The sequence below is a fragment of the Abramis brama genome (assembly GCF_963993115.1).
Source record: "Abramis brama genome assembly, chromosome: 5".
NCBI classification, from domain to species: Eukaryota; Metazoa; Chordata; class Actinopteri; order Cypriniformes; family Leuciscidae; genus Abramis; species Abramis brama.
In genome coordinates, this window is record NC_139967.1 from 19,480,814 (window position 1) to 19,495,668 (window position 14,855).

The 14,855-nt window shown below is 37.9% G+C and overlaps 1 protein-coding gene across 8 annotated transcripts in view; it reads left to right on the top strand.

The window, feature by feature from the left end:
* The window catches only part of camkk1a (calcium/calmodulin-dependent protein kinase kinase 1, alpha a), an 81,794-nt gene that overhangs the window by 34,596 nt on the left and 32,343 nt on the right, over window positions 1-14,855 (top strand). For all 8 annotated transcript variants that reach the window (XM_084114430.1, XM_084114426.1, XM_084114428.1 and 5 more), the window contains one exon: window positions 8,701-9,109. In XM_084114430.1, coding sequence (XP_083970556.1) covers window positions 8,807-9,109 — 303 coding nt within the window. In that variant the 5' untranslated portion in view covers window positions 8,701-8,806. The remainder of the gene's footprint in view (window positions 1-8,700; window positions 9,110-14,855) is intronic.

Sequence of the window (14,855 nt, forward strand, 5' to 3'; positions counted from 1 at the left end):
GTACTGTAGTGCTTCATGTTTTGTAGCAAGATTTTTCTATGCATTTGGATGTTCGGTAACTAGAAACAGTTTGGGTTTAATCAAAATTTTTTTTAGTAGCCAAACCCCACTAACATGCTTTAGAAAACAGGATATTATGAAAAACCTCTTAGTCATGTTTTCTGCTAGGTTGAACCACGACTAAGTGTTGGTTTAGGCTTTGCTACTGGTTTCACTACAGCTGGCTAATGGACAATTTTGTAAATGTATAAACAAAAGCAAAAGTGTGATTTACAGCCTTTGTGTGATTTTAATGTTTTTTTTGTTCCATTCTCTTAGCAGCTAATAATTCAATGCACAACACAAATTTTGGACAGCCCAAACTGTTACTAATTTACATTTTATTAATGTTTACTAATTTACTGTTATTAATTTACACGGTTACTAAACTAATACATTTATTTTTTATATATATATATATATATATATATATATATATATATTTATATATTTATATTATATACATTTTATCTTATAAAATGTGTAAATGTATACATATAGAATGAATATATTCACAGTAATTTATCAGAAAACAAGACTTAATATCCTTGTCATTGCGTTGCTCAACTAAATGTATCGTATTTTAAGGATGCTTTTATTTTTCATTTGATTTTTTCCTGGAAAACAAGATTTTTTGGAATGTAGTTTTGTTCATTATTTTTGAGGATAAGGGCATGTTAAGCAACCTGTCCATGTTGGCATCTGCCTTACTTAGCTTCTACCACGACGTGACAGCGTTTTTCCCCCTTTTAAAAATTAAACATTTATTGTGTTGTCCTAAATATGGATGATCATATAGTTAGTTGCGTTTTTAATAATTGCTTTAGCATTTTTTCTATGACTCAATAAGAGCGCTCACTAGTTGAAAACCACTGTTGTAGACTGCAAAAAGATTTGAAAGTTTATGGTGACACACCATTTATTATGTTCTATTTCAAAGCACATCTTTCTCCCTGTGTTTAGTCAAGCGATAGTTTGCTGTTTATCTTGTCTAATAGCACATGGTTCCCGCTCTAGATCACCACCCACTGACTGATACAGCGCTAGAACCGTTTGGGCGCTGTTCCCTCACAGTTTGCATCAAAGCTTTGGTGCTGAATTGAAGTGAGAGGAGGCAGAACGTGGGCATGTAGCGTTGCAGCCGTTCACCTCTCCTCCTCCTGTTTTCCCTCTTCACATATCCTTCACTCTGCTCTATGAATTCCTCCTCATCCAGAGGGACTCTCTTTAACAGCCACATAAATGCACTTTGCTTCTACAAGGACGCCTGCTTGAGCTCAGCTCTGCCAGTACAGGAAGAAAGTGTGTGTGTGTGCGCACTAAAGTCTGCACACTGCATACAGATGTCATGGATGGAAATGGATATCCAGCACCTGGGAGAACAACTGAAGCATCTGTGAATGCAAACTCAGAAAAACACGATGTGAGTTATGTTCTCTTTAGCATGAGCTGACAGGCCTGTCTAGAAGAGTTTAGAAAGTCAGCTCTTGCTAGCCTTCCAGAGACAGAATGGGGAGGAGATTGGGAGAAATCGCGATGTAACGGACTGGCCTCAAAAGTATTTAGCATGATTTGAGCTAAAAAAGCTACATTTATCATACAATTTTGTACATACAGATCGTGTAAAAAAGGGTTTGATGTTAGCATGTTGCTTACTTTTAAAAGTAATGCATTACTAATTGTGTTACATTACTGCGCTACATTACTTTTGCGTTACTTTTTTCTCACCTGGGCTTTGCTTGCTTGTTGGTTTTAATAACAACAAGAAAAAAGTAATATTTTTGGCAAATGTAAAAGCCCTTTCACACTAATAGTGAAATGAATAAGCCTCAGGTTGAAAGAAATGCAAATTCATGCCTGTACAGTAGAGAGTGCGCGGTTAAAAATAAACCTTTCAGCGGTTCTGCCATTCTGGATTGGAGAAGAATGTTCAACACGCTTACAATAGAAATGTTAAAAAATTAAACACAAATGTGGTTTATCTAAAGTAATTTTTGCTTATTAGTATGTTTGAAGTGGGTCAGCAGCAAAGACATTGGTTAATAAATTGAGATTAAATACAAAGTATATTTGTGTAATTTAATATATTTAATTATTGCAGGTTTGCGTAATATTCTGAAATTGCATTTCACTGTTTTCATTCATGTTGAGGAATACAGAATCTGTTTTTGGGCAAGTGAAATGAGTAAATGCTTGCTCACATTTATTCTAAATCTACAATAACCATCATGTTCACACAGCGCACACAACGCTTCTGCATTTACTCACGATTTCTCTCAACATAGGGACAGGAGAGCTGTCAGTCAATAAATGGAAAAACTAAGTAACTTGCGTTACTTATTTGAAAAAGTAACTCAGATATTTTGTTGTAAATTTACGCATTACTTTACTAGTTACTTGAGAAAAGTAATCTGATTGCATAACTCAAGTTACTTGTAATGCGTTACCCCCAACACTGGTTAGACACAAAGCGGGCTACCATAAAAATAGCGCATACAGATACTGGATAAAATAGTTTTTTGATTAAACTGTTTTTATAATTTATTTCTGTGAAATTATGATAATTCTGTGAATAAACAGAATTATCTAATCTCATTATCTAATTAACACACTTCAGCATACAGGAACTAAAAGGTTTTCCAAATTAGCCAAATTAATTTTATTCAGATTTGCCCTCCTATCTAACTCTAAGTTCCAATTATAAGAGGAAAAAACACACAAACAAGAAAACATTCATAGATGAGATAATTGCAGGTTCCATATGGGCCTAGTGATTCATCTCTTGTTACAGAGATCTGCGTGAGCGACTAGAGTGACACCTAACACCGATCGCATGAGAAGATATATGGACAGAGGTCATTTTAGGGCATTTTAGACTTGTAGCATGTAACATTAGTCTCTCACTTTCCGTGGTTGCGAAAGAATGTGTCTGGATGAGTCAAAATCTCTATTTTTAAAGATGAACCAAGAATTCTCTGATGGTATCTCACTTGCATTATTATAATATGCCCATCTGCCCAGGAGGAAGTGAAGTTTCCAGATCAAAATAGGATTTTTTTTTTTTTTCTTCTGTTCAATGGCATTAAGTTGCACAAAGATAATTTTATATACTAGCTGGTATATATACACTTAGAAATTTAGAAAATCAGCTGTGCGTGTTTGCCTCTGCTCACTATCATGTTGTTTCCAGTGAACGTAATTGTTTCGTATAGTGGAGCGCTCCTGCACGTGATTTTGCTGAGCGCACTGGATTTTGACAAGCCAAGGGCGTGTGTCTGCCTCCTGAATGTAATATGCAGTGTTTGCTACATGTAACGATTCATTTCAGATGCTTGTAGATAGTGTTGGAATGATTACTGAACACATTTGTGCTGACAGTGACACATAATACAGTGTCTGTTTCAATTTGACTGATAGCTACAGTAAAGAAGAGTAAAGACATTTCTAATGTTACAGAAGATTGCGATTTCAAATAAATGTTGTTCTTTTGAACTTTCTATTCATCAAAGAATCCTGAAAAAATGTATCACAGACTCCACAAAAATATTAAGCAACACACTGATAATAATAAGAAATGTTTCTTGAGCAGGTGTGTGTTTGTTCATTATAAACAGGCCTGAAATCACTGATGACATTGAAATAAAACTGCCCCAGTGCTGAGCCTGACAGAAGGACAATGCTTTGACCCAGTGCTCAAACAGTCAGTGATGCCAGAACGACTTTTAGAATGAAGGTTTGCTACCACAGTATGTTAGTTTGAAGGCCTGACTCATGAATATTAATTAGTTTGTGTTGATTTTGCCAGACTGTCCAGTCACCTAACTAATTAAAATTCATGAGTCAAGCCTTCACCTTGTTATTTATTCATAAATTAATGTGCAGATACACTTGAGTTGTACATAGATGTTCTATGACCTTGAGTGTCCAGAAAGGCGCCAAATAAATAAAATGTATTATTATTATTATTACGCTGGCTTAATATTGAGATACAATATTAGATCAGCATTAGATGTTTTCTTGTTTTGATAAACTGTCAAAGCATTGTATTAATCCAGAAATCAGGTCTGTAACTTACAATGTCAGATTTATAAAGTTTCATTCATTTCTCATTTATCACTCTTTCGGGTTCAGAGATTTTGTAGACGCCTGTATTTATTTTTATTTTTTAACTTTCTTAGTTCAGTACAGGCCAACAAAACATTTTAATATCAGTCATCTAAATTCAGTTAAGTTGTTGGGCCAGGCTCACCTGGGGCAGTTTTAAAAGGCATTTGGGACTTGTAGAAGAAAACCTCTCATGTTTGGTGCCTTTATATTTTGAATAACCTTGAGCAATAGAATAAGGTAGCATGTCCCAAATACGTCAGATCGAGAGTGGCTCCCTTGACATTTGTGTTACAGGATTTCGCTCTGTTTCTGGAGCCTGTCTCATCCCTCAGTGTCTCCAGCTCACTGTAGGACAGAAAGGATTTAGTTGTGATGACATTTCTATTGTTCAGCTGCTTTTCCTATGGTAATTCTCCATTCCCCCTCATAGAGGATTCTCTGAAATGGTTTGCATTGGAATGAGATAATAACAGTAAGAAATGAAGGCAGATGAGTGGAACGATATTATGAGAATGGATGAAGAAATTCATTCCTACTTCTTTCTCTAATGCTTTCTGTTGCTCTATATTTCCATATAGAGAGCTATATTTTGTACTTCCACTTATTTTATCTATAAAACAAAGACTCAAGCAGATTTCCAGCTCTGCTTTGATTCTCTCTCTATGAAGCGAACAATGTCTGATCATAAGAGAGGCATTGATGTTAGAGAAGCGAACAGTGCCCTTGTTACCAGCAGATGGACAGACAGGTATTCATGCTCAGTCTTTGCAAATTCTGGACAAATTCAGCCAATGTGTGAACGATTTGCATATTCACTCAGTCCTGAATATCAGACAGTTAGAAGATAAATATTTGACTGCCATACATTTATTGATGTCTGTTGTTCTATCATGTTTTTTAATGGGATTATTGATATGATAATATGCACTGTAAATGATCTGGGGAGATTTTGGAAGTGGAATATGAACGTGTCAGCTTGGCAGATTTGCATTTCTGTCAGTTCTGTCATTATTTTTAGCAATTTTTATGTATCTTTAAAATGTATTAATTGTAAACCATACTAAAAAATAAAGTGTGTTTATTATTTGACGTAACATGCAGTTTGGGTTCAGGGTCCTGTAAGGTTCCTAATGTTTTGTTAGCTTTCTAAAGCTCTGTTGCAGTGGGGTTGAGTCTGGCCCTGCAGTGTGTTGTTAATCACTAGGCCTCAGACAGCCGTCCCACACGCAACCTGTGTATGGATAGAGGAAAGGACTATGTCACTGTCTCAAACAGCCTCAAACAATCCCCAAACAAACAGATAGATAGATTATGAGGGAAATGGGACACACAGTCGCACACACACACACACACACACACACACACACACACACACACACACTCACACTCACACACAAGTCAGTGAGTACAAAGCAGTTCTTGTTCACAGTGGTGGCTCCTAATTATCTTCCGTCTGAGGAAATTGGGCTCCCTTAGAGAAACACTTTTTTTTTCTTTCAATTAGCTGGTCATGTATGGATGACTTCATTGGCACCTTGCTGCCAGTAATATTCACACCCTCCACACAGTTAATGCCAGAAAAATGCCATTGAGAGCATGATCAAGACATAACTGACCCTCATTAGAGCCCAATATGAAGTTGAGGACTGATAATGTTCACACAGAGCCTTTCATTTTTCTACTTGTTTGAAAAGGATGAGGAATAAGAGCAATGAAATTTGATTGAATGAGGATACAAAATCAGCTTTATTACCATTCCATCTTTTTACAAAACACAGCAAGCATTGTTTTAAAGAACAATCTTATATATTATACCATTTTAAACCATCAGCTTATACCACACAGTAATTCCAGTAAATTACCGTCAAACTAACAGAACAACTTTTCCAGTAAATACACAAATGTGTTGTTCACACAAGCAATAGCATTCCGTCTTTTTACCAGTTACCATTCACACATCAGTACCAAGGGTCCCGAGCACAAGACATGCTGCAAACTGTCAGACGGCCGTCTAGCGCATGTTAAAATCATTTAAAGCAGAAGAGCTTCGTGTAAACAGCTCCGACAGAGCTTTATCATAATCATAAACTTGCCTTGGCCACACCAGACTTTGAGCATGCAAAATGTCTACAGATACTGCAACAGTCATGATATGATGTCACACTCTGTGCCATCTTTTTTTTTAAACCTATATTCAACATATAACAAATAATAATAAATCCAACATGTAAAAAACAAAACAATCTACTCCACTTTACTGTAAAAAGTTTGCATTCTTTTAATTCAGCTAAGAGGTCACGTTGTGGTGTATCAATCTTCTATTGGTCACACATCCAAAACGTCTTCGGATGAGCTTGCGTTTCCGGTCTCCCAGATTTTCATGCTTTTGACTGCAAGTCAAAGGAACAAAAAGTGTAGTGTGACCACCCCTTTATTCTTTGTTCACACATAGCATTATACCAATAATTCACTGGTAATATTACAACTTTTCATACCGGGAAATTGACAGAACTGATTAACCAGTATTTTTGAAAAGGTCCTGTTCACACATGATTTACAAGTAATTTACCATTAAAGACTGTATGTGTGAAAGGGGCTATTGTCAGTGCAACAAAGTTGAGCAAAGTTTTACTTTATACAAATTAGCAGTGATACTGCAACCTCTTAACCTTTTTGACTCAAAGAATCCCCTCTGTATTATATATATAAAATATGTATAATAATATAATGAAGGCTATTAACAAAAAACACAATTCATTTTGTGATTCCAGAAGTTTCAAGAACTTCAGTTTATTTATTTATTTATTTATTTATTTGCATTTTAATAAAGTTAGATTGTTTTAATATATTTATAATCATTTTATATTCATATATTACTATTTGTATAATTCAAATTTATCCTGTGGCCCCCAGGTTTGCTGAGGCACTGCTTTAATGTCCCCTTGTAGACAATAATTTTATCCCTTAAAACTCATATTTGATCACCAAAATTACATATTTAAACGCTTTTTCCTGTTAATTCTTTTTATTCATGCCTTAAAATAGCTTGAATATAAGTCTACACCAAGCGGCAACCTCTCTGTCTCTCTCTTGAAACCAACACGGAAGTGATTTCAACGGCAATTCATCGACTGGCCGCTTGAGGCTGGGTGCAGAAGTGAGTCAAATCTGTATCTCCCCCATGTTAAAATACCCAACTTTACAGCAGAAAAAAACACATTTACAGCCTGGTGCAAAAAGTGGCTTTGGTCTATACAGCTCATTTTTCCCTTCATGACAACTGTGAGGGGGGTGAATTTTTTTATAACTCATCCATTTAAATTATATTAAGCCTTAAAGTTCTGCATAATTAAGGGTGTCCACTTTTGAGTGACAGGTGGATTCCCGCTGCTGTGGTCATTAGTCATCATTAGCCGTTTGTCTGCTGTTTGTTAGCCGTCACGTTACCTCAGCTAATTGTCTGACTGTAAAAATAAATAAATTCGGGAGTGACGCGCTACCAAGATGGCGACGGTCGGCCACGCCCACTTTAGGCTTCAAAAACGGTCTTCAGAAACCTACGGGTGACGTCACGGACACTACGTCCATATTTTTTTACAGTCTATGGTCTACACCCTTGCTTCATTTAGTATACACAGATCCATGAATATGCAAATTATCCCCGCCTCCACTCAATCACATGAGCTCAGTATGTAGTAAACGCTGCACAGTGGCAAGTGGAAATACTGGTTTAATTCAGCCATAAATGTTTGAACCAGAAACTGATTCAGAAGAAGTGGAAGAGTGAAATATACAGACTTGTAGATGTATCAGAATGGTAATGTGTTTTAGATATCGCTCTCTACAACATTGAATACATAACGATGATTAGCCTTTTGCTTGACTACGTTATCAAACAGCTAATAATGTGTTCAGAGTCAAGACAGAGTCTCACCTCAGAGTCAAGACAGCTACCTTTAAAAAAATCAGCATCCTTAGAAACGCTTTGAACAACTTAAAACATCAGTGGAGAAAGGCAAATAGTTATCATAACATCGTAATATACATCATATACATAATTCACCCGCTATATTGCTAAATGTACCCGATTTTTCATATCAACAGAAAAATTTACAGAGAAAACCTGGCTTCTCTTTGAGACTCCCCTGCTTCAGAGCAGTTAATAACATGCTCCCCGGCACATTGACGTGATTGGATACAAGGAGATTTGTGACGTAAGAAACACCTGCAATTTCAAACTGCGTTTTTGAGACTGCATCTTTGGTTCACTGGAATTCTACTCAGCAATGGTGTTGACTTATGAATTTGCACATGGTTTGTCTTAAAGCACATTAAAAACAGCACATGGACATATAAACAACATTAAAAACTTGATTTTCACCACAAGGGGTCTTTAAGGGAAGACAGTCCATTCCGCGGCCATCTTGGAAGCATTCAGCTCCTGCCTACTTGAATGAGAAAAGTTGGTCAAAGTTTTGTCCAAATTATGTTTCAGTAACGTACTCTTATTGTTACTTTTTGTCTCTTCCTTCTTCTCTATATCTGTCTATATAGCCACAGCTTCCTGTAACTGCAAACCAACGTTGGAGGTTTAACACTTAATGTAAAAAAACCCACACACCCCTCCTCCCTGCCTCAAAGCTCCTCATACTGCATCGTCATGGCGATGAACAGTGATCCTGGTTGCGTCGGGTTGGACCTTGACCCAGACTCTTCCCCGACTGCTGAAATGACTGACAAGATGTCCGCAATGTCCCTAAGGTCTGATCCCACCTCCAGTGTAGTGAAGAATGGGACAGGTGTGAAGAAAGCTCTGCCCAGGAGGCCACACCTGTCAGACAGGAAGATGTCATTGCAGGAGAGAGGGACGTACGCATCTTCTGGCGGCGGGGCTGAGCGCTACTCCCGAATAGCCAGACAGCCAACCATCGAGTCCAGACGAGTGTCCATCTCAGACTCGCAGGTGAGAGACATTTAAATATTGCCAGGAATTGCAATGGTTGTGTATGAAATATTATTCATCTGATCATTACATTTACTTTTTTAGGACTTGATAGATTGTTTTGATGACCGATACCTTCAGGGTGGCCAAAGGCCGATATAAATATTTAATAAATAAACATTTAAATTTTTACTTTAGATAACAAATTATTGATTCTGTAATCCTATTGTAGTATGTTTTGCAAATAAAGATATTGTTAAAACATGACAAAAAAAAGGTAAATGGTACAATGGTAAAAAAAAAAGTAAATGGTAAAAGAAATGGAAAATGGTGGAAAGTATATAAAGTAATATGGTAAGTCTGCACAGTGAAATCATATTTTCTCAACAACAAAAAAAATACTAGGTAATGCTGTTTTTACAGACAAAATGCAGTGAACATGACATAGCGGTCAACTTTTAACTGACATAAAACCTGGTGAACAATCGGCTCATTTGAATGTACGCAAATGCAAATGAGATCTGAAAGCAAGATTTTGTGTAGAGTGAATTAAATCTCAACCTGTTCTTCAAACAAAGTTATCATATGGCTTAAGGTTTGTTGCTCGTGTTTCTTCAGTGACAACAGATTTGTGCATGGATGGAACAGATTTCTTCAAGTTTGTACGGTTCTTGGAATTAAATATTTACTAGATAATCAAAGACATGTTTAAATGATATTAATGTCTATTTGCTGAATGCCGATGCATATGAGAAATCTGGTTACATCTGACTGTCTTTCTAGTATGAAATCCTCTCTTACATAGCATGAAGAGCGCGCGTGTGTGTGTGTGTGTGTATTTAAAGCAAAACTCATTTCCTGTGATTAGTGTCCAGGACAGGTCATGGGGTGACCCATACAGCCATACCTTAATAAGGCTTTTTTCATTCATACACAGCCTCAGCACCCCCTCCCTTCTCATAACAACCGGCTCCTATCAAAGAATATCTTTGTTCTGACCTGTAAAGGTGGTCTGTGTGTGTTTGGGTGTTGTATTGTGTGTGTGTGGCCCCGTTTCTTCCTGGATACATGTTTGTGAGTGTTAATTTGGCTTAAGCCTGTCTGAAGAATGAGATGCTGCTTTGCGAGGAGCATCAGCTGGTCGGGTTCTCCTCATCTGCTCTCACACTTCTCCAGTGATAGCCGCCGAGGGGAAACACTCGTAACTCTAAGGGCCCTATCTTACACCCGGCGCAATGCAGCGCCAAGCGCGATGCAAGTGTTTTTTTGCTAGTTTCAGCCCGACGCAGTTATCATTTTCACGTCCTGCGTCACGTTGTTTAAATAGCAAATGCATTTGCGCCCATTTGTGCGCTCATGGGTGTGCTGGTCTGAAAACGAGGTGTGTTCTGGCGCATTTTTGGCCTGTTGCTATTTTGAGGCAACAGAAATGGACTGCCATTGACCAACTAAAACCTGGTCTAAAGTCAATGGCGCAATATTTTTTTTTGTTATTTAAAGAGCGCGTTAGTAATGTGCGCCTATAGGTGGGTCCACGACACACGTACACTCTGCTTATTAAACACACAGGGACGCACAGCAGCACACAAACATGCCAAATATTTAAAATAAAAGGATTACAATGTAAAAGATTATTATTGTGTACATAAAGATATGGTGGAATCCGGCTTGTCCCATAGATGATCTGCTTGCGCACTTTTAACTTGCACACGAGCAGATCCTTTGTCCTCTGGAGACGGCTTCGGTCTTTCCACGGTCAAATTCCTTCATGTAAATAGCGAATCTGCCATGGCTCGAGCGCAACTGGCATTTAAAGGGAATGGGAGATTAGACTCTGATTGGTTTAACGCACGTAAATACCAAAACACACTCATTACTCATTAAGAGAATAGGGACAACCCTTTTAGACCATGGCGCGCCAACCATTTTTCCCATCGTTAAACTAGCAAAAGTGGATTCGGACAAAGTGAACTTGCGCCCTGTGCTTTAGACTATGCGCTTAGATCGTTAAAATAGGGCTCTAAAGCCATTTAGTTTGAATCATTTTAATGTTCATACTGGAGTATTTGCAGTATTTTATTTACTAAAACTCTGTCAATATTTATCAATATTTACAAATCAAACTCATCCAGATGAGTCAGTAAGTGAGCTCCACTGGAGGAGTCCTATTTGTAAATAAGTTATCATTAATAACTTTATAACATTAACAAACTGGAGTAAAGCATTTATTTGTCATTTTGAAAGTGTACTGCTTTAAACCCAGTTTGACCATATCAGTCTGACTTTTGGCTTCATCCAGTGTGCATTCAGACTGTTACTGGCCTCAGCTGGAAAGCTTCAGTGTCCATTCATTGCAATTGGATGGTAAAGTGCAACATGTTTAGTTTGTTATTAAAAATTGCATTTGGTGTTCCACAGAAGAAAGATTGTCATGGGGTTAATTTTCATGTCAATTAACGGTAGTGTTAATTAAAAAAATAGTACTTGGGGACATGGAATTTATGCTAAGTGTTTATTTACATTTATTAAAAATGTAAAATTATATATTTAAAATATGTTATAGAAAACGTCTCGGTTACTAATGTAACCCTTGTTCCCTTTCAGTCGCTCACGTTCGACGTAACGTCGGCGTGACGACGTAATTGGGATCCCAAACCGAATGTGAGCGACTGAAAGGGAACTAAGTGTATGGCAAGCCATTTTAACATTTAACAGCTAGACTGGATATGTGTTGCAGATATCTGTAATTCAGTTTTGCCTAGTCAAAAAGAACATTTCAGATATCCGCAACTACATTCTTCCTATCCATAATTGTCATTTCAGATATCCACAAAGACATTCTTCCTAGGACAAATGACGTCACTTTTGCCATTCATTTGTATGGGGTTTATCATTACAGATATCTATAATTCAGTTGCAGATATCCACTATGTGAATTACGGATATCTCCAATTGAATTGTAGATATCTGTAATTCTAGTTTGAGATATCTTCAGTTTGATTCTGACTAGTCATAACTCCAGTTCAAGATATCTTTAATTCACCTCAATTCAAGATATCTACATGTTCCTTTTCAGATATCTTAAATTAAGTTTTGACTAGGCGAAATGACGTTGTAGATATCTGTAACTGGAGTTATGACTAGTCAAAATGGTGTTGTAGATACAGTGAGGAAAATAAGTATTTGAACACCCTGCTATTTTGCAAGTGCTCCCACTTAGAAATCATGGAGGGGTCTGAAATTGTCATCGTAGGTGCATGTCCACTGTGAGAGACATAATCTAAAAAAAAAAATCCATAAATCACAATGTATGATTTTTTAACTATTTATTTGTATGATACAGCTGCAAATAAGTATTTGAACACCTGTCTATCAGCTAGAATTCTGACCCTCAAAGACCTGTTAGTCTGCCTTTAAAATGTCCAATCAATGTTAATATTTGGTACAGTAGCCTTTGTTTGCAATTACAGAGGTCAAACGTTTCCTGTAGTTTTTCACCAGGTTTGCACACACTGCAGGAGGGATTTTGGCCCACTCCTCCATACAGATCTTCTCTAGATCAGTCAGGTTTCTAGGCTGTCGCTGAGAAACACGGAGTTTGAGCTCCCTCCAAAGATTCTCTATTGGGTTTAGGTCTGGAGACTGGCTAGGCCACGCCAGAACCTTGATATGCTTCTTACAGAGCCACTCCTTGGTTATCCTGGCTGTGTGCTTCGGGTCATTGTCATGTTGGAAGACCCAGCCTCGACCCATCTTCAATGCTCTAACTGAGGGAAGGAGGTTGTTCCCCAAAATCTCGCAATACATGGCCATGGCATCCTCTCCTTAATACAGTGCAGTCGCCCTGTCCCATGTGCAGAAAAACACCCCCAAAGCATGATGCTACCACCCCCATGCTTCACAGTAGGGATGGTGTTCTTGGGATGGTACTCATCATTCTTCTTCCTCCAAACACGTTTAGTGGAATTATGACCAAAAAGTTATATTTTGGTCTCATCTGACCACATGACTTTCTCCCATGACTCCTCTGGATCATCCAAATGGTCATTGGCAAACTTAAGACGGGCCTTGACATGTGCTGGTTTAAGCAGGGGAACCTTCCGTGCCATGCATGATTTCAAACCATGACGTCTTAGTGTATTACCAACAGTAACCTTGGAAACGGTGGTCCCAGCTCTTTTCAGGTTATTGACCAGCTCCTCCCGTGTAGTTCTGGGCTGATTTCTCACCTTTCTTATGATCATTGAGACCCCACGAGGTGAGATCTTGCATGGAGCCCCAGTCCGAGGGAGATTGACAGTCATGTTTAGCTTCTGCCATTTTCTAATGATTGCTCCAACAGTGGACCTTTTTTCACCAAGCTGCTTGGCAATTTCCCCGTAGCCCTTTCCAGCCTTGTGGAGGTGTACAATTTTGTCTCTAGTGTCTTTGGACAGCTCTTTGGTCTTGGCCATGTTAGTAGTTGGATTCTTACTGATTGTATGGGGTGGACAGGTGTCTTTATGCAGCTAACGACCTCAAACAGGTGCATCTAATTTAGGATAATAAATGGAGTGGAGGTGGACATTTTAAAGGCAGACTAACAGGTCTTTGAGGGTCAGAATTCTAGCTGATAGACAGGTGTTCAAATACTTATTTGCAGCTGTATCATACAAATAAATAGTTCAAAAATCATACATTGTGATTTCTGGATTTTTTTTTTTAGATTATGTCTCTCACAGTGGACATGCACCTACGATGACAATTTCAGACCCCTCCATGATTTCCAAGTGGGAGAACTTGCAAAATAGCAGGGTGTTCAAATACTTATTTTCCTCACTGTATCTTAAACTCGAGTTAGGGATAGTCATAATTTAATTGTAGATATCTATTACCAAGTTATAGATATCTTGAAATTAATTTTGAGTAAATACCTTAAATGGAAATGATGGGTGTGTATTATGCTCATTACTAACTGTAGGTACACGCCCCTTTAATTGCTATAATCTAGAATCATCGACATTAGATCCGGAGTAAGAACAAACTGATGTGTATCTCATCCAACTTTTACACAATTAATTGTGAATGAGACCCATTTTATGTGAATTATAATTAATGATTTTTCTGAGGTTGAGGTGTCCTGTTCCCTTCTTAACCTGAGTCTGTTTATCATGGGATGCTGAGGCTCTCAACCTCTCATTCTATTCCTCACTCTCTCTCTCCTTTCACTGTCTTTCTCTCTTCATCCCAGGAGCTTGTCATACAGGACATGCCAAAAAAAAAAAAAAGTTCTCTCCCCCCCCCCCCATACATACTCTCCTGTCCACGAGCGAGCAGCACGTCACACCTTGACAGTCCAGCAAATAATTGACTGTCAGGTTTCATATGGCTGGATATTTCTCTTTTTTTTTCTCTTTGCTTTTGCTCTTTCTCTTTCTCTGTTTCGTTTTCCCTTTTGCCCTTTTCCAGTTTGTTCTCTTGTACTATTTTCTTCACTGACCTTTTTCCATGATGCTCTCATGCCCTTTCTGTAAAATGCTTTGCTCCCTCTCCAGGATTAACCCCAAACACATGCACACAAACCTACACTACTTACTGTACACCCGGTGATCCCAGATGTTATTGTAGTACAACATTTGAATGCACAATACGGTTGTACCTTACTTAAACCCAAGATTATCCGGTTTAAAAAGAAAAAAAGGACCAACCTGGAAGAGGACCAAACTGAAAATTGAGCCTGTGCGCTTATCCTGTCTGTCACGCTTAAACGTTTTTTTCCCTCTGTTAA